We start from the raw sequence: 21,330 nt of genomic DNA, 5'->3' as shown, positions 1-21,330 counted from the left end.
ATGTTGCTGCTGTGGTTGCGACAACTGTTGTTGCAGAATCGATGTAGAATCGATAGATTCAACAAGAGTGTGCTCAGGCGTCACATCGTGACTGGAATTCTCATTTTCGGATATAAGTAACTGACAATCGGAACTAGTACGACGTATACTGAAATAATGAAATAAACTTAATGCAAACTAGCATTTAACATATGTACTGTGTCTATAGAGCGTGTATTTAACATGTATTGTTGTTATCAAATGGAATAGGTAAATACACATACCTATTTAAATTAGAAGATTCCAGATTCTCAATTTCCAAAGGTTTTGCTGAATGTTGTTCTGGAAGTTTCAAATGTAAATGTGATTGATCTAATACGACGGAAGATTCGCTGTGTTGTTGATCTTGTATAATCTGCTGATGCATTTGTGGCTGCATAGAAATTTGTTGTAACTGCAATTGATTTGGGAGCGATTGCAGTTGATTTGGTATATGTCGTAATGGCTGCTGTAGAGGAGTTTGATTAGTCACAATCCATTTTCCTTGAGTAATTGATTGATTTGATACAGTTTGAAGAATAGATTGCATCATCTGTGATTGAGCGTCAATTTGTTGAGGGATTGTTAATGGAATTGACTGCGGTATCGATTGTACTTGATTCTGGTGAAGCACCTGTTGATTCTGAAATGCTTGCTGAAAGTTCTGTTGTCCCTGATATCCCTGATGCATGATCTGCCCTTGATAATTATGTTGAACAGGCGGTTGAATTTGCAGCTGACTCGCTTCCGGTTGTATAGGTTGAAAATACTGTTCGGATTGCATAGGTTTGTGATCGACTGACGTGGCGACAGCAACATTAGGAACTGCGACTGGTTCGTGGCTGGTTAGAGGATGAGGAGTGGCAGATTTGGATTTCGGATTGGAAAGTATGTTTGCTAAATTTTGTGCGAGATCTGGAAGCGTCGAAGACACCTCTTTTGTCTTAATGGCGACTTTAGGTGCGGAAATATCTGCGGCAACGACCGGATGTACAGAGGCAGGTATCTGCATGGCTGAAGGTAAAGTTCCCGAAACATGTTGCACGTTTTGATGAGGAGGTTGAGCAGCTTCTATGGTGCTTTGCGGCAACGGTATTGTACTAACAATATCTTGTGGAACGACTTGTACATGTTGCATGTGCGTTACAGGTATATTAGTTGTGTTCATGGCCTGTCTCTTTTCTTCAGTTATACTGGATGATTCCAAAATTTGTGAATCCAAAGATACATTAGACGCATTGGACGTAGCGGATAAACTCGGCACTCTGCGATTTCGATCATCCATAGTTGTTGGTTGTACCGGTTGCATATGGCCCGACAGCATCACATACTGCTGTGTCGGAGGCTGTACTTGTTGCGGGATAAATTGCTGCACCGTCGGACGTTGGGCCTGCATTTGTTCCGCTTGTATATGCATCTGCATTATACCCTGCTGCATAGGAATTTGTTGCTGTGGTGGTTGCATCACAACGCCGGGTTGTATCATTGCTTGACTTGGATACTGCGTCTGCGTTTGAGGTATTCCGTTCGAATGAAGCGGCTGAGATTGCAATTCTTGCGAATTAACCGGCACGAAATGCTGCATACCAGTTTGAGGTATCTGCTGGGAAGTTTGCTGCGCCGTTATCGTAGATCCCTGAACGATTATGGTATGCTGCTTTGATTGTCCGATAGTCGTAGTTTGTTGCATGTGTCCCGTCACTTGCTGCAAAGTCTGCATTTGAATAATATTCTGCTGCAATCCGATCGACTGTTGTCCTGGTTGCAAGATCTGTTGCATACTGTCTGTCTGTTCCATAGTATACGGAATACTCTGAACGATTGTTTCATTATTGCTAGTTGGCTCGAGCATCGTTCCACTCTGAATTTCTAAAACATTCGCTTCCACGTGTTCCTCATTTTTCAATATAAGTTCTGCGTTCGCAACAGGCGCGACAGATTGCGATGCTGACTGTGACATTGCGATATTTATACGATCTATGCTTTCACCGACAGCAGAAGATTCCTCTTCAGCCGCGATATTTTTTTGTTCAACCACAGGACTAACTAAGAAGCGAGAAATTTTACGCAGTGGCGTCGGTACTGTCAAAGTCGATACCTCTGCAACAACGTCGGATGCATTTATCTCTTTAGTTATTCCAGATTCCCTCATGTCTACATCTTGCTGCTCTTGAAATTCTTTTGATGCTTCACTTGCATGACTTGCGTTCATTATTGTATCCTGTATTTGAGTCTGAGCATGCGTTGTAGACGCTTGATAAGATTTAAAGGCCGAATTGTTAGCATCATCTTGAATATTATGCTGTGCTTCCACAACTGTTTCCGCGGACGTTGCAGAAACAATAGTTTCTTGATTGTCCGTTGGATCACTTGGTATATTTGTAGGTGTTAAAGTGTCAGTATTTTGTGTAGATGTGGACGATCTTCTGGAAGCTTCCGCTGACGTATTTTCGGCACCGGCTTGACTATCAGGAGTTTGAGCGATCTGCTTCTCCAAAGTGGTATTGGCTATATGAGAAATAATCTGTTCGATCGGCAACAATTTCGTTGGAGTAGAAGTATTTGAAGTTTCGTCTCTCTGAAAGGAATAAAATGATCATTGTTATTTCAAATCATTGTGTGTCTGTGTATGTATTTGTAAGAGATAAATATAATATATATACAAGAGACCTGCATACACACACACACACACACACACGCGCGCGCGCGCGCGCGCGCGCGCATACAATACATACAGGCTGTCCTAAAATTCATGAATCAAAATACCAGAAGAAAATTTCTGAAAATTTTGAGATATAAAAGTTTGAATAAAGCCAATTACAGATTATGTTTAGATGGTCACCTATCCATGAATCGCGCATGCGATAATATAAGTAAGTGAGCACTTTAAATGTAAATGGTCATATATAATAATTCACAAACTGTTACTTTTACTTAAAGTAAAATAAAATAATTATTTAAAATAAAATTTACATAACTTCTTGCTCAATTTTTTGAAAAAAAATTTTTTTACTGTGACATTTTAATTCGCAAATTTTGGAATATCCTGTGTAAATGTGTATATACACACATGCGCGCGCGCGACACACACAAATTTAATAAACATATTAATAATTTTACATTATAAATTTTAAAATATATTCATTACTATTAAATTTGTTTTATAGAAAACTATCTAAACATATACAAAATTATTTAAATAAAATAAACAATTATATTTAAAAAATATATTATGAAGCATTTTTATTCTTATTTACGAAAATATATATATTTATATATATATTTATACATATAATCAAACATATCTTATTAAATCTTTATTACCGTACATTTATGATGCAAAATATATTTGCGTATCTATGGATGTGTCCACTTGGCGGCACAAACGCTTCGGAATCATTTGACTGACCAATCAGAAGAAAGAATTTCACTAATTGATCAATCAAAAAATGCTTCAAAGCATTTGTAGCATTAAGTGGACTGTAACCCATGAAAATATAACGAATCATTTCTTATTGCAATATTCATAAAAGCTATATTTATAATTTCTGTAATAAAGATTTTTTTAGAATAATAAATTTTCATAAAATAAAAATATGCAGAATTTAAAAAAAATACGCAGAAATGTATAAATCAATAAACAGTCAATAAATACAGCACACAAAATATGTAATTTCTTTATTACATATATATACGTTGTAATAATGTGAGATGATCTGCGAAAAGAAAGATGTAAAAACATAACGTAAATATGATAACAAGGAAGTTCTGAGGTTTTCAACAAATGTTCATGGAAACGTTCGGTTTCTCAATCATAGCTTTTTCAAAATCATTCGTTCAGTATTCACTTCTTTATATTACAAAAGAAATCGGAATCTTTCACAAGAAAATAAAAACTTTTAAATCTCAAAACTTTCTTAGGTTTCTGTATACATAATGTAAACTTATAACAAGATAAAATTATAATGGCCTAACAATGTCCGAATCTGAACATAATTGATTAAAAGTGTAACAAAAATGAGATGCGTAAGCGTCCACGAATATATAACTCTGAAATGCAGGAGAAACAGGAGAAGGGACGGTAGGATCGATGAACTCACCGAACGGTGTCTACGGTGTATTTTGTACGACGATCGGTGGCTGCTTTGACGTGTTAGCGAGCCATGTCTCACCTGCTGCGTCCAAAACCATATACACTAATTATATGCATAACCTTGATTTTATATTGAAAATATGTTCCATAAAGTCCCCTATGTTATTTTATAATAATATTACTATCCTGATTTATAGAGTTTAAATGGAAATACAAAATTGATCCATATAAGGAGAAAATCACATTACTTATGCGAGGCATTGTCTTGGACACATCTGCATATTTAAAGAGCACATAGTAAAAGTTTTCTATGCGTAAAATAGCGTCTAGTGATAAAGAAATTGATGACAGAATTCTGCAAAATATGATGTAAATATCGTTTACACCATATGCTGCACTTTTGATGATAATATTAATGTCTAACTTATTCTTTAATACAATTTATTCTTTAATAGTTATTAAAGTTATACCTTAGCTGTATCGAGACTGTGGTCGCGATCCCTAGGACGTCTGCTCGTAACCGGACTTCCACCGGCAGATTGATCAGGTGGACCATGTGCTACCAAAGGTAAGGTACGTGTGGGATCCAAGCGCAATTGTTTAACAATGTCTTCAATTAATTCTACAAATGTCTCGCATTGAGATTGCGGTAATAGATTTTCAGCAACCTAAACATGTTAAGGAAGGAGAGAAAGAGAGTAAATAATATGAGACAGATAGTAATATATAAAGGGCGCGTTCTATCGCATTTCATCCTTATTGTTTTCAAATATTAAACAAGGATGAAATGATGCTCGCAAGCGTTGCGAACGTTAAGTAGAACGCACCCAAATAGATGCCGAGATGTCCTTACCAAATTGTTGGCAATGTCTGTAGGTACCATATCATCTCGATCAAATTTAAAGGTAACAGTCTTTTGTTTACTTGTATCTAACTGGCACTCGACAGTCATTGATTGTCCTTCGCCGCTACTGACAGATAAGACTGTTAATTTAATGCCCGGCTTCTTACGTTTAGTTCCAGAACGTTTTATTCGACTTCTCTCGGAAGCAGTGACGCTTTCGGAATTTTCTGGCGTAACTCTGGAAAATAAAATATTTAATTTTTATTCGTAATTTTATTCATCTTTATTCTACCTTGCCTTACCCATCGTTTGACGCTACAGTCTGTTGTGCAACGCCCGTTGCGACTGAAGTGGCAACAATTTGATCTTGCTGTAAATTAATTGGTTGATCCGGCGGAAGAGATTGTATCGAGTCCATTGTATCTTGTTTTACCAAGGAAGATCTGTCAGTCGTTGGACATTGATCCGCATTCGAAAGGAAATGTTGATGTTGCTGCTGAAGATTAGTAGACGATTGCACTGGGATATTTGTTATATTGGGTGTCATTGAAATAGAATTAGGTATGATGTTCGTGTTTTGTGAATACTGCATTTGCACGAGAATATTTTGTTGAGATTGAGACTGTGGACCGGTATTACTGAGTAAAGTAGGCGCGCTCTGTATATTGGGAATCGTCGAAGTCGGAACGTTTTGCATATGAGTCACAGCCGATGTATTATTGACATTTATGCCCGACGGTACAGATGCCTGAACTTGACCTGCCGTTGGGATGTATTGCGACTGCGAGGCTGCAGATACTGTGCCTGTGGGTAAACTCGTGTGAGAATAAATCTGCGTCGCAGTTTGAGTGGACGATAAGATTTCTACGTGACCGGAAGGATTAGAAGTGGTATATGTATGAAATATTTGTTGTGGCATGGTTTGCTGATACAATGAACCTGCTGATACATATCCCGAGGAACCGGTAGCGCTCTGTTGATAATATTGTTGATTCTGAACAGGCGGCGAACTAACGGTATGCTGATGCAACTGCTGAACATGCTGGAGTTGCTGTTGAGTCGCATACTGTTGTTGTTGCGCGTGTTGTTGAAGCATGTGCTGCTGTTGAGGCAATATCTGCATCTGTGGCTGCATCTGTTGCTGCATTTGATGAGGAATTTGTTGTGGAACACTCATCTGATTCAATTGTATATATTGCTGTTGTTGCTGTATCTGAACGTGCTGCTGTTGCTGCTGCATCTGTTGTGGCACCTGTGAAAACTGAGACTGAGTTTGAACGTTTTGTGGAGTTGAACATTGTGGAGAATTCGCATTCAAGCTTTGCGGGACGTGCTGAGGATACTGTTGCTGTTGTTGCTGATATTGCTGCTGTATTTGCTGTTGATATTGTATTTGTTGTGCTTGTTGGGGTTGCACAACTGACGTTTGCTGTTGAATCATTGGTTGTTGCTGGACTAATTGAACCTGCTGTGCTTGTAAATTATGCTGTTGAGCCTGTTGAGCGGTTGATTGTAATTGCTGTTGCTGAATGGGCATTTGAGTCTGTTGCAATTGCATTGGAACTGGATTTTGCATCTGAATATTAATATTAGATTGAATTTGTTGCTGCTGTTGCTGTTGCTGCAATTGCATCTGTTGAAGGAGTAGTTGCTGTTGTAACAAATTTTCAGCGTTTGCAGCATTAGCTGTAACATCTGTGGTTGTAGCGGCAGTTTCTCTATCCAAACGTTCCTTCTCTTCTTTAGCCTTACGTTCCTCTCGTTCTCTCAATAAAGTGGTAATTTGTGATTTCAACATCTTAGCCACTGCTTTAGCATCTTCCTCCAATATGAGACTGGATTTTGCCATTTCTAACGCTACTTCTTCTGCATTATCAGTCTGTATGTCAAAATCGAATTGTATCGCCTCATTTTCTTTGTGTTTATTGCTGCGCTTTTTAGGGTCCAGCACACGCAATCTGAATTCAACGCGTGATAGCTCGGTATCTGCAACCGCCGAGTCCCGCGATACCATCTCTAATTTCAGTCCAACATCATCAGCGAAGAATTCATGATTAAGTAGATCCTTAACGAGTGGTCGTTCTTCCTTCTTCAGACGTATACACATTTCTATGATATCACGTACTTCCGGATTTTCAACTTTATCATAGCTCTGCGGCTTAACACCCTGTGTAATAACAAATCAGAGAATGTATCATTTCTCTGGTACGTTAAATTAGTTTATAAGATTACGTTAAATTAGTTTATAAGATTTAGAACATAATTATCTCTCTCTTACATAAATATCACTAACTATCATAAACGACTAGAATTGCACTACACTGATATAAAAATTTAATATTGCAACGCTTACCGATACTACACGTTTATATATTTGTGCTGGTCCTGTACACTCGGAATATGGATATTCGCTTGTAGCCATCTCAAGCATACACATCCCGAAAGCATAAACATCGACCGACTCATCATAATGCTCCTCGTACATTTCAGGCGCCATAAATTCCGGTGTACCAATTACGCTTTTTGCAAAACTACGATTCTTCAATGTTGCAAGACCCAAATCACCAATTTTTACGCTTCCCGTGGTACCCGTGATAAAAATATTATCACATTTCAAATCTCGATGAATAATAGGCGGTGACCTGGAGTGAAGGAAACTTAGACCTTTCAAGATTTGCCGACACCAAGATTTTACTACTTTGGGATTGATCTTTTTAAACCTCCTCAAATACCTGTTACAATGCAAAAAGTTAAAATATATACAATCAAATATTTAAACATATGTTACGATAACCCTATAATCAATGAAGAACTTACGTTTTCAATGTTCCTGATGTCATAAGTTCAGTGACTAGTACAATATATTTTCTACGGGTAAGTGTAACCTCCCAATAATCATAAAATCGTACAATATTCGGATGTTGTAATCCCTTTAACATTTCAGCTTCTTCCCTGAATCTCAACCTCTCTGTTTTATTCAATTTTTTCTCCTATAAAAAATAAGAGCGTTATTTTATTTCCATTATCTACATAAACTTTAATCTTTAATTAACTTATGTTAAAATAGTATATTAAAAAATATTTGTAAAATATATTTTTTAAAAAGATATCTTATTGACCTGCAATTCGCACCAAGCTACAGCTACACCTGTTTGAGTATCTAATCCGCGATAAACAGTCTTGAAACTGCCACGACCAATTTCCTCTTCAAATTTCAGAAATCTTCCATCCGGCGAAATGCCAACGGCTTTCTCCTCGTCGTCGTCATCCTCGATAGTCTGCACCTTAACTTTCATTAATAAATTTTGCACGTCCTCCATCGCCATTGTTTTTTGCGACAATTTCTCATCAGCTTTGAAGTTTTCATCAAGCAATGGACCGATAAAACCTTCTACCGTTTCCTCTTGCGTATCCTTTTCAGGACGCTCCCTCATTTTCGTGTCGTCTCGCAAACTTGTATTCTGTACTTCTTCCATCTCAGTCCTGTCTAACAACGGAACTTTACCTAATTTACTTAACGATTCATGAAGCGCTTGTGCTGCTACTATATCACTGATACTGGTGCCATCATCATCGTATATTGTCACTCTTTCCTCTTCCTCTTCTTTTTCCACATCCGTTTTAGTGTCTGCATCCGTCTCCTCCAGTACCTTTGATGTTACAAATCTCGAATTCTTAATTACTTCCTCGCTTAAACCTGCATTACTTTTGACCCTCATTAAATTCTCCCTTTTATCGCTTCTGACGGTATTCGAAGGATCTGCAGTCTCTTTATCTATACTGTCATCACTACCCGTGTATCCTACAGATTTTCTATTTTTTTCTTGTTTACCTTCATTATTATCATCTATAGAATTCATTTCTATGTCTGTCGATATCGTAGTATCATTTAAATCTTTTTCTATGTTAGCTGTTTCGATGTTTTTACTACTATGATGTTCAATCATTTTTTCTGCAGAATTTCTATTTCTATTTTTCAAAACTTTTTGATCGCTACTAATAAATTTGGTGCTGAGGGTAGAGCTCGACGATTTTTGCTTATCATTTGTAATACTTTCCTGATTAACTGTGCATAATTCATGTACCGCAGACAATTTTATTGGCATAATATTTTTTTGTTCGAATTCATTTAAAATCACATGTTGTACATCTGCAGCGTTTCTTGATGAATCAGTACATTCTGTGAGAATACGTTCCACATTTGCTCCCTCATCCTTGCTGAATTTTGCCGACTTTACTTTACTAATTGGTGTAGAAGGTGTAGAACTAGACCCTATATATAATAAAATGTCAGTAACTTTATATATTATATTATTTTATTTTAATCCTGAAAAATTTACCTGGTGTTGCAAACACATTCTCCGTTGCTGCGATTGCTTCTTCAGCATCACTGAAACTACGATCATTTTCATGATCTAAGGATGACGAATTCACACTTTGGGTAGATGATCGATCAGAGATACGCAAGGCAGATAGTACTTTTTTTTAGAAGATGGCGAGCTGGTCGCAAGACCGTTGCTAGTTATAGATAAAGAATCGGTACTTTGATCATGTCGCTGTGTTCGAATTTGTTTTTTAGAAATACTAGCCGAGCGACTTATATTGGATAGTACCTACACAAAACATAAAGTGACATTAAATTACAATATTTGACAACTTGAAACATATGATAGCAATATTTCTTAATCGTATTATACTATAAATGTTTAGATGTTTCAGTGTTAATTTAGTCAATGAAATTTAACTAACCTTCCTATCACCAGTAGTGTTGGCACTAGGGCCTGCCTGCGTGACAATAGATAGCTTTCTTTGGCGTCTATGATTGTGTGCGTGGATCCTTTGGGTCGTTACAACTGCGCAAGGGCCTCCGCTTTCTTGAGAGGCTAAGTGGCCCACTGCCAAACTAATGCCACTTTGGCTGCCAGTGCCTCCACTGGCCACCAGCTTAGGACATAAACTAGACAAGCCACCGCCAGTTCCACCTGAAGAACGTTGCCTGTTTGTCTCATACCTAAAATTCCACACAGATAATTATATATTAAGAATAAAAAACTTGTTTTATTTCACATAAGATAAAATGTATCTCAATCTAACTTATTCGATATCTTTATTTTAGATCTTGGGAAAAAATGTAGATTTAATTCAAAGTTCAAAATATAATGTTAATAACCAGTAGCATTATTAAATTATTAAAACACTTGTTTTAATATGCGTGCATATGTATATATGTATAAAGAAGTATTCCAATGACAGATATTGACTCATCTATAAGAAACGTCATGTCTTCTCTATCAGAATTTTGGATGATTTATCCGATCATATTTTATTTACTGTATGAATATACACATGTACAAAAACTCGTCAAAAGAAAATCTAGATAAGACATCTAATATTTATGTATGAAATATGTATGTCTTTTTTCATTTTTAAAAGTATAAAAGGAAAATTTTAAAAGTCAAAGCTGTAGAATATAGGGAAATCGTTGGTTATTTCTAAATTTGTTATATATACATGTGCATAATATATATTTTTGTTAGTGATACATTAATATAAACTACTTATTTATATAAAGCATTTTTCATCATATTGCATAACAAGCTTATTGTGTAATTATAATTTAAGTATACTCTCGATGATTGAGAAAGAGAAGATTAATTCATGAATAATAATAGTACTAATATGTTAGTTAAAATGTTAATTAAAAATAAATTAAATACATTATTTTTAGTTTTATATTTTAGTTTTTTTTAACATTAATATTTAACTTTGTGTTCACATCAATTCATTCTATTCTTTTATATCTCACATATCAAATACAAAAATTCTTAATTTATGCCAAATTTTTATTATATTTCTAACTCGGTCTCTATTCTATAACTCTTAATAATAATGATATCATTACATTATCGTTGCGCAGGTTTTGTATTTGGAAAAGAGCTGCGCAATGTAAAATGACATTATTATTGTCGTATTGTTATAACAGCTGACAGCTTAAGCAAATGAGAACTCGGATACGAAGTTAGATATGTAAATAATTCATAACTGTTCATTAGTAATATCAAAAATCGAAAAATGTTTAGTAAAATTTAATAACATCCAGAAATAGAAAATCTTATGGAGTGAAATGATATAATTTATGAAATATATTGTTATAAATTAAATCTCTAGTATAAATTAAATTAATATATTAATGCTTTTAAATTCTTAGAATATATTTTAATTTTCTCAAAAACTAATAAGACATAAATTGATGAAAAATTGATAAGTATAAATTTTTATATTACTTAGAAGATTATCTGATATACAGATATAAAATATTTATTGAAAATTATTTCTGAAACAACTCACAATTTGTATAAATATTAATAATTTTATTTATAATTTTGAGATTATGCAGCATTCATAAATATATGTAGAGCAAATTTATATCCACTCTTCCTTAAATTATCGAGAATCTACTATAGTAACAAGATTACATAAATGCGCAATTAATAATAGAATTTTTGTAGAAGCAGAATACTTGAAAGATTTAAAAAAATATATATATCGTAATTAGTTAGAAGAGATTGATAGACTATAATAAAAAATAGTTTAGAAATTAATAATAAGATGTAATAAATGACAATGTAAGAAGCATGATTTTTGATACAGACATCATTATACCTGTCCTGCCTGCTGTGGCCAGATGAGAAGAATCCACGCACTGTATTGCCTATAGTTGCTTTCTTTTTGATCTCCCTATTTTTTTCTTTGTGCCCCCCAGATCCAGTGCTCACCTGATGATCCTGACGAGTACTTTTGTCACCCTACAATATGAGAAATAAAAAAAATATTTAAAAATATGTTCATTTCTAATATTTTAAATATCACATTGAACCCTTTAAATCTAATTTTTAACGACATGGAATTTATTTCAAGCACATAATATATTACAACATAAAGGTATCTTTTCATGCTGATGCTTTTTAAAGTCAAAATAAGTCAACGTGATCAAAATTGATATTCGTCATTTTATTACGTGATTATCTATTTTGACGCTAGAAATTAATTGAGTATCAATATGAAAAGGCATAAATTAATATTTAAAAACATAAAACTTATTAATAAGATGTAAAATTGTAAATACAATTGTAATAAAAATACATGATAAAAATGTACATGTAAAAATGTATATTCTGACAGCTTACCTTTAAACCAAGAAGTTTTATGTTTAAATTGGAGTTTGTACTTGTTGGAACAGGACTAAGGTCGCACCGAAGCCGTCTGTGTGATTTTTCAACTACTGGAGGATCTTCGTCTGCATTCAATTGACTTCCAATCGAGAAAGCATGTGATTGCGTTAATATAATATCGTCTGTATTGTGCTTATAGTTGCTGTTCACTGAACTCACTGTCTTGCTGTCATTGTAGCATCTCGGCATTGCACATAACCAACTTTACTTAAGATTCTATTTCACAAAATTACTTTCTCTTTTTCCTTGCACTTCTATATGCTCAATTTCGCTCTGATGTAAAATTAATAAGATTCATATTTTTATCGCCTTCTGAAGATAATCGAATTAAAATTTTCCCAATCGTGACTATATGTCTCTTAACGAACAGTCTTTGTTATAAGATTCAAAATATCCGTATCTGTAACATTTTGGATTTAGGCTATGTATTCTGCCATACAAATTGCTGAGCTAGCTAGCAAGTTTCTAGTGTCCAAGGAACTGAAAAAATCTGAAATCAGAGAACAATTTCATTAATTATTGCATTATTCCATTATAAAATAATATTTTCACTTTGCTCTGAACATAATATTTGTTAAAAAAATTGTTTAATTGTTTAGAAAGGCCATATTTTATAAAGAATGTAGAGAAATAAAAAAAAGACTAAAAATAATATAACAAATATAAAACATAATTTTAACTTTTTATAAAAATTTTTGAAATACTTGTATATAAAGCCTATTGTTTAAAAAAATTAAGAAATTAAAAAAAAATATATTATAATATACATATAAATATATTAATATACATACATTAAAAATATATTAATAATAAAGTTAGCTTTGATAATTTTGATTTGTTATATACCAATAAAGTAATTTACAAATAGTCATAGAAATTAATTTATGTAATAAATAAATTTAATTTGATTAACTTGTCAACAGCTATACAAATAAATAAACATATACAATATTTATTTAATTTCAAGCATCAACAAATACCATTGTTCTAATTGCAGAAATTTCTCTATACTAATTTATTTTACAATTCTTGATGCATACCTATAAAATATATGAAAAAAAAAAATCAAGAAAAATCGATACAAGTGCTGTAGAATTTACATAGAAATGTTTTCAATTTCTTCTACCTTATATTAAGATATTTGTTATTAACTGTTAGTTATGAAAATTATATTAGTCGTTTGGCAAAATAAAATCAAGTATGACGGAGATATGTGCGCATGATAAGATGCACAGATCCTAAAGAGAATATTACTCGCAAATCAATTTGCTATTAAACTATATATCAACGAAGTCAATGAAGGAAACAGTTGAGACATAGGAACATTTGGGTGTTTTGATCATTACGCGCGAGCGTATCGCAAACAAAGAAACACGAGGAGACACGTTTGTACTTGTTAAAATCGCAAAATGTTGTCAAGCTCACCGTGGGATACTCCGCTTGAAAAATATGACAATATATAGGGTGTCTCAACATACACGCGCGCGCACGACATGCGTTAAGTTTTTCACCGACACAGTGGAACGGATTGCGCGCGCGCGCGCGCATTGACACGAGTAAGAAAATCGCGTTATACACGGACAGCGGTCGAGGCAGATCTCGCGCGCAAGCATTCACTCACTCACTCACTCACTCACTTACTCACTCACGTACGCACGCACGCACGCACGCATGCACATGTATGAACAAGTACATACGCACATACGTACACACGGAAGAGGCGATCGCAAATCAAACGACGCATACCCATCCGTTACACACGGATAGATGCGCGCGCGTGCACATGCGAGAAGCACGGCGGCGTTAGACTGGCAGGCAGAAGCACCGCACACGCGACTGTGAGATGCTGCGAGATGTGACATCTATCCCTATCCAAAAATATCGCTCGTCGGGAGACGTTTCACGCGTATCGCAAGCGCGACGTGAGACGTCCCGTCGGGCGGACCGGAACGAGCGACGGGCGACGAGGTGGCGCCGAGGCCGCGGCGCCCCGGCGGCACGTCATGCGGCGCGCCGTTATTTTTGACTGATAAAATATCTCGCCAAAGTATCCGCGCGATGTATATGTAATGCGGAGGTGAGAGAGAGAGATGCACGAACTAACCAGTACCTACTTCGGTCTCGGGCTTTCATGCGGGGGAGAATCAGTGTCCGTCCGCTCTCTCGTATTTTCGTTACCTCCGACACGGACCCAGTCATACTAGCCTCGCGGTTGCGTCAACGAAACGGCACTCGTTAAATCCTTTAGCCAGCCGGTACTCACATTTGTCTTGCAGAAAATTCGCCCCGACTACACCCAAATAACTACCATTTTTTTTTTCCACCACTGAACGCTACGCACTCTCACGGTGCTATGCGCAAAGCGGCAATATGCACTAATCGACGTAGCTCGGGCTGTCGGGCGTCTGGCGAAGTCTGGCGAAGTCGGAGACGGCGGAGTAGCCCGAGAACGTGTCGTCAAGTCTCATGCGCAAGATGCTAGGTGCCGTTGTAGACGATCTCGTGCCATGAATCATCCAATATATAGACGGAACGTATATGTCACAGTACAGAGGGTCGATTCTGTATCTTCAAACAAGATGAAAATTTCTCACTAGGCTCACCAATGAAATAATCAGTATTCTAGATAGTAAATTCACTCACTTTTATAATTTTTAACCTCATTTCAAGATACAGAATCGATCCCCAGCTCTTGCATAAGCCCGGAGATCTACAATAGATTTTTAAGCCTTAAATTATAAGCAATGGACGAATCACAATCAATTATTTTCCTCACATTTGATTGTAGTTGATTAATTTCTTATGGCTTAAATCTTAAAACATCTATTGTAGATCCGGACTCACAGACTTTTTTCAAGGAATGAGGATTCCTTGTTCCTCATTTCACGTTTTATAAACTTTTCTTGACTAAATAAGTCTTATTAGCTTTCTTTTCTCAAGGGAAGGTACGAGTTTCCTTGAGGAGGAAGTGCAGTTTTCATAACCAAGCAAACCTCCAAATTTATTTTATCACACCAGTCTTTTTACTTTTGATAGCTTTTAATTTAGATCTGTCGCATCAATATCGCATAATTATTTTCGATAATTTTTTTTCGGAAATAAACTGTGCCAAAAGCATTTTCTCCTTTGTATAATAAGCATTATGGCGAATTCGACCGGAAGCACTGATGCATATTAAAGCCGTTGTACACTGATTTAATTTTAATATAAATGCAAATATTTCGAATGAATTATGAAATATATATTTTACCTAATAGTCAAATAAAATGTATTGAGTATTTCATGATTTAATCGATTTTTACGAACATATTACCAAATTTACAATTTACTAAACTTCAAACTATCAAACGACCCACGTATTTCTATTTTATAAATAGTGCATTTGAATTGTTATAATGTTTGAGTCGATGTCATAATATATAATATATGTAAACCTAATATCGTGAATAATAAAGATTATAAGGCATTGTTGATTAAATAAAATTGTGATTAAACATTTTGCAACAATAATGGACAAAAATAAAACTAATAGCGAATTAGATTGGACGCATTAAGTGCGCACTGATGCACATTAAAATTGTCATTACATACACAAAATAACGTAAATAGAAGTAGATTGTCTCAAAGTCTGCAAAATACTCATTGACGGCGACAATGACTTTCTCATTTGACGAGAATTTCTTCCCACCGAGCCAAGTTTTTAAGTTTGGGAACAGAAAGAAGTCACACGGGGCCAAATCCGGAGAATAGAGTAGATGAGGAATCAATTCATAGCCCAATTCGTAATTTTGTCATTGCAACGGTCGACTTGTGGGACGGCGCATTGATGGAAGAGCACTTTTTTGCGCGCCAATCTCGCTTCAAATGACTATCAAATGTGAACTATCCTTTCTGGCTGAAATTTGGCCTGAAGGAGTTCGAAGAGTGGATCTTTCAAGATGTCGCGTCATCAAATGGATTGTAGCGCCATTTCATGGAAATTTATCAAACTTATCAAATGACCCACGCATTAAAACAGAATGTATGTGTTAAACATGCGTGAAACATGAATATATGTGTTAATGAGTCAGTTGGACATTATCATAAATATACAGATTATGAATTTAATTTAAGCACAAAAATCTGCATTAGCTTTGTGAGCTCGGTCTTTGAATCGAGCAGCTCGATTGGTTCTAGAAATGTTAATACCGAACGCAGATGAGATGATATGTAGCAGAAAGATGCGAGTTGCCGAATGATTTTCGAGATAAAAAAACAAACGGAGGTTTCGGATTTGCAATACCGAACGTACCTAATCACAGAATTGTTCTCTTAGATCTGTTTACAAATTTCGCAAGCAGATATAGAGCACTAGAAATGTAAGTATTCGCGTCCATCATTTTTATTCTTTTTCCTACTTCTTGCTCTGTCCTGATTCCATCACTGAGCTGTGACGGTTATGGTCATTACAAATTATGATTTGTATTTGCTGTTTGAAATTTTGTAGCTTCCATTTCATTTTTGCTCTCAAAATCAGTTGAATATCTATTGTAATATAAACGCTGGACTTAAAGAGTGTCTGGGGTTCAGATTATTTCTAGATAAGGAGCCAAATATGTCAATTTGAAGAAAAGGATTGAAATTTCTCATCTGCGAGGAAGTGTAGTTTATTCACAAGTATTTATTTTACAGCAATACAGCAAGTTGTCGACGAATATTATCCGCAGGAAATTTAAATAAATGAATATCTTTTTCTGATCTATTGAAACAGTTACTGCAACAAGACATTTTATAAATTTTTTTGGCTTCGTTAATATATAATATTTCAATTTTTTTATATTCTTCTTTTCGTTTCTTAATCTTATGGTAAAATTTTGAAATGCGGAAATACATAAATACGAAGCTACAAGGTTTCCAACAGTTTAGAATAATCTATAACAATATATCTATAATCTATAACAATCGTAATGACCATAACCTTCTCAACTCTGCGACGGAGTGGGAAAAAGGAGTAAAAATGGCCTATATGCGAATACTACGTTTATAGTGCCTTAGCAGATCTAGGAGAATTCCTGATTCTGCGATTGACGATGCGCGAATCTGCTTACGCATGATTTGTTGCATGGGACATCACCCTTAGGACTCCTATAAAGCGTATTTGTTGCATAACACGTAACCGCGTAACCAATCAATAATCAGTAAAACGCGAAACTATAACAGTTTCTAATTGGTTACGGCGATTACGCGATACGCGATATAAATACATCTCATGGGTTACAATAAGGCTACCGACTCATGAAGCGAACCAATCACAATCGCAGAAAAGAAAGCAGAGTAATGATTGGTCACGCTGTTCCGTTCCGCTATAAATTTCCGTTCCATGGGATGGTGGACCCTAAGAACGAACTACGAATATTATCTCATTTTTTCATACCGCCAAGCTTTTCTCGAACACACTGAAAACAAAAATGATGGCGTAAGCCGAATACTCGCACAACAACGCGCGCTTGGAAATCCACCTGTCTATGCAGAACCGCTGGTTGATGGCGATATCGCTTGATTCGGTTTGATCATCTCACAATATCTCAGAATTGTTCGTGCCCGTTGACGATAGCCTGTGTATTGTCTGCGGACATGTGGATACGTTCGTTTGTTCTCGCCGTTTGCTCTACTGTTATGTAGATGCCACCATGAGAACGATCCGTGTTAGCTGAAAGTAATCTCGGCGTTACAACGGTTGAGAAACGGTGCGAGGACGGTATTGCGGGAAAATGACTTCTTTCGTGCCGTCGAGAGTCTAGGAATTCATGAAATTGAAGAAGCGAAAGAGTCTGTGCGCGCAGTGCGTGAATATGCCCGCCAAGGTCTCTAAGAAGGTCGTGGGCATGATCATACGAAGCCGAAAGTCCATTATGAAGGATGGAGTCATCACGGTACCAATGATTTTCGTTAAATCTCATTGACACCACTCACCATCATTATCTCGCAACTCCCCCTCCCTCTCTTTCCTGTGGCGGCGCCCAACTCGACTCCCAAGTCCCGAGCCGCTGCTAAGCTGCTACCTAGCTGATATCCTCTCTCACTCCGACATTCGCAGCATACCTGTCTCATGTCTGTCTGTCTGCCTGTCTATCTGTTTGCCTACACTGCTTTTATCTCGAGTCCCATTTTATCTTCATGTAATATCGCATGATTGGTACTAACGAGAACTCTATTCGTGACATTATATATGGAACACTTGTATTTTGTTCCTTGTATATTTCGGGGAAACAGCCGAAAATATACCTACGATTCCAAATAATTTAATTACAAATAATTTCTGCAATATTTTACAAGTTGCAATAAAATGGTGGTGTTTATATTCATGGGCGCTTAATTCTTGACATACTTTATATCTGCATACATGTAAATTATTTCTTAAATAAACGTGACAAATGCATGCACACATATGTGTGTATTTAATATTTTTCAATATGTTTGAGTATTATCAAAAATCGTTATCTTTATTATTCTCATACATTTCATTTTACATTGTATTCTTTTCTTGTGCAAGACTAAATGCGGCATAATTATTAAAAAAGTACTATTGTGTAGCTTATTTACATAACCTATGTGACATGTTATCAGCTGATTAGATTTTATTTTATTTATAAATACATTTGCAAAGGACATCTGATGTATGAAAGAAAAAATTGGACGGACAGAGGAAAGGTAGTCCTATTATATTTCAACTGTTATTTAAAGTTTAATTTATAATTTCTAAGTACATTTATCTTAATAGAAAGAGAGAAATTTTGTTTACAATTTTTATTTTTGCGATCAGTATTGTAAACAATTTATTTACTCCACGTTTTGTAGTCAATATTCAACAAGAATTACTTAAATCTCTACTTAATATAAATTAAATTACTTTCTTTCTTTCTCTCCATTGCTTAGCCCAATGGAAAAAGGCAATTGATGAATTTTTTTCCTAGTAGCCGTTGTAACTATTGAATTTTGCCGAAGGCAAATAAAATATTCTATAGTTTGACTAAAAAAAAGAATTAGGAGATAAAAATGAATATATTTCCACGACACGACGCTGTTTTTATCATATATTGTCAGCGTCACATATGTATTCATACACACACACACACACACACACACACACACACACACACACACACACACACATAAAAAATTTTTTGTACGTATGTGCGGCGCGTCACTACATGTACTAGATACATATAGCGCATAAACAGGCAAGTGTCGCGCGCATCGATCAATTATTCGACAATGCGTTCCCATATACGCCAACAATTGACCGTAATGGACCGTAATCACGCGATGATGATGTTGCCGCAGCGTATGCGAAATCTTTCTTTCACGATGTCCAGTTAAAAGGCCTGGAGGAATGAGCGAATCGCCAGCTGTTGAGGCCGTCGTTAGGTTAGGATGAGTTCGGAGACTCCAGAGTTAGCTCGAAGAGATTATACGGTTGAATCGTCAAGCGATGACGTTGGGGAGGGGATGAGGGACCAGTTGGAGCAGTTGCGATGCGGAGGTTTGATTCCCCGCGTGAATCGTCCCGCGCGACGTGAATGGACCGCGCGAGGGATTGACGGCGCGTCGAAGGGTCTCGGCTGGAAATATGTGATAGTCCGAGATCTCTCTCGCCGTAGCAGCCGCCGTACACGAACGACCTGACCCGTGGTTTCCAAGAATAGAGATACGAGACAGAGGGTGACAAGGAGAGGGGGTGAGAGAGACTGAGGAAAAGAGACGAAAGGGAGGAAAGAGAAGACTCCGTCCGCGGCGCAAAGCCGCTCCGGTCGCACGAGAAGACTCTCCCGAACCGGACGTCGATCGTCACGCGATTGCCGACCTGTAGAGAGACCGTGGAGTGTGCCCCGTCATCGACCTCGCATCCCCGCGGATCCCTGTGACGTCACGCGCGTCGCGACCGTGCGCGCGATCGGATCAAGGCCGCGACTCGCGACTCGCGAGTCGATCCCCCGAACTCGGGCACTCGGGGAAACCAGCGTCCCGACATCGATATCGTTCACCTCGTGAACTGCTCTCCGTTTATCATGAAGGTGAATCTCTGTCACAAGAAGAGATAGAAAAGGAAACGACATTTAGCAATGCGTGAAAAGTACCACTCGATTTTTCCAAGTCGATTTTTCACGTCGGGGCTGTAACTCCTTTACTTTTATTCTTTGGATCTCATATATTCTTGCCAAGAAATCTAATGACGCCACTGATCTGGCACTGTACAACTGTCTGGCGAGATAGCATTACAGGACTAATTATATTATATGACTCGATCGGAATTATTTTTAAGAAATATAAAAATAAAATACGCGCATTGAGAGTGAATGAATTTTAAGAGGATGCTGTGGAAGATTGCGCTAACTTGAGTCTTGCACTGCCATAATAAAGTTCAAAACGTTGACAACTGATTGTCAGAAAGATTGATTATGTCACGTTCTCGTAAATATAATTGTAAACGAGGAAGCGCAGAGTGACAGCAGAGTGACTTATTGTATCTCACGATTGAATAATATTTCTTACTTAAACTTCAACAAATCAGAATGTATGTATATAAAGAGGCGTGTAAATAATATTTGCAAAAATAATAATAAATAGATGCAAAAGCCGACAGTTTCATTGAAACAATATATAAATCGTTAATCAAAGTTTTATATTAACAGGCATTATCGATAATAGACATGAGAAACAAATATATAGTGAAGACAGATGTACTGCTTCATTGTAACAATCTCATTTGTAATACAAATATAACGTCGGCAAATCAAACGGTCATGACAATATGACTGAAGAGATTACTTACAAAATAATTAGGATAAGATGTAGTGAAATGCATACACAATACACGCATTTCAATCATGATGCAATATCTCATCTATTTTAAATGTTACATTATAAAAGCTATGAAAAAACATGCGGACTTGACGATCCAAGCAAACGAGCTACAAATAATATTGAATTACAAATTAAAATTTAATACAGAACTGTGGAAACAGTCCGCTATTATGACATTAAGAGAAGATTATCTATCTTTTTATCGCATAAAGCGGAATGTAAGCGGAATGACGACAAAAGTATCGATTAAAACGTGAGAATATGAGAGAAAATATACATAGCGACATTTTTTAGGGGTC

The 21,330-nt window shown here is 36.2% G+C and overlaps 1 protein-coding gene across 1 annotated transcript in view; it reads right to left on the bottom strand.

The window, feature by feature from the left end:
- The window catches only part of LOC105624346, a 15,476-nt gene extending 3,100 nt beyond the window's left edge, over nt 1-12,376 (bottom strand). Inside the window, 14 exon segments of the mRNA XM_012205706.1 lie at nt 14-148; nt 264-2,596; nt 4,119-4,193; nt 4,582-4,779; nt 4,965-5,193; nt 5,258-7,122; nt 7,309-7,687; nt 7,773-7,945; nt 8,075-9,228; nt 9,296-9,433; nt 9,436-9,568; nt 9,705-9,966; nt 11,619-11,761; nt 12,143-12,376. Of these exon segments, the coding sequence (XP_012061096.1) occupies nt 14-148; nt 264-2,596; nt 4,119-4,193; nt 4,582-4,779; nt 4,965-5,193; nt 5,258-7,122; nt 7,309-7,687; nt 7,773-7,945; nt 8,075-9,228; nt 9,296-9,433; nt 9,436-9,568; nt 9,705-9,966; nt 11,619-11,761; nt 12,143-12,376 (7,451 nt within the window).
- Nucleotides 12,377-21,330: the final 8,954 nt, after the last annotated feature.

Source organism: Atta cephalotes (genome assembly GCF_000143395.1).
Source record: "Atta cephalotes unplaced genomic scaffold scaffold00076, whole genome shotgun sequence".
NCBI classification, from domain to species: domain Eukaryota; kingdom Metazoa; phylum Arthropoda; class Insecta; order Hymenoptera; family Formicidae; genus Atta; species Atta cephalotes.
The sequence above is the reverse complement of the archived record's forward strand: the minus strand, read 5'-3'. Positions and strand labels throughout refer to the sequence as shown.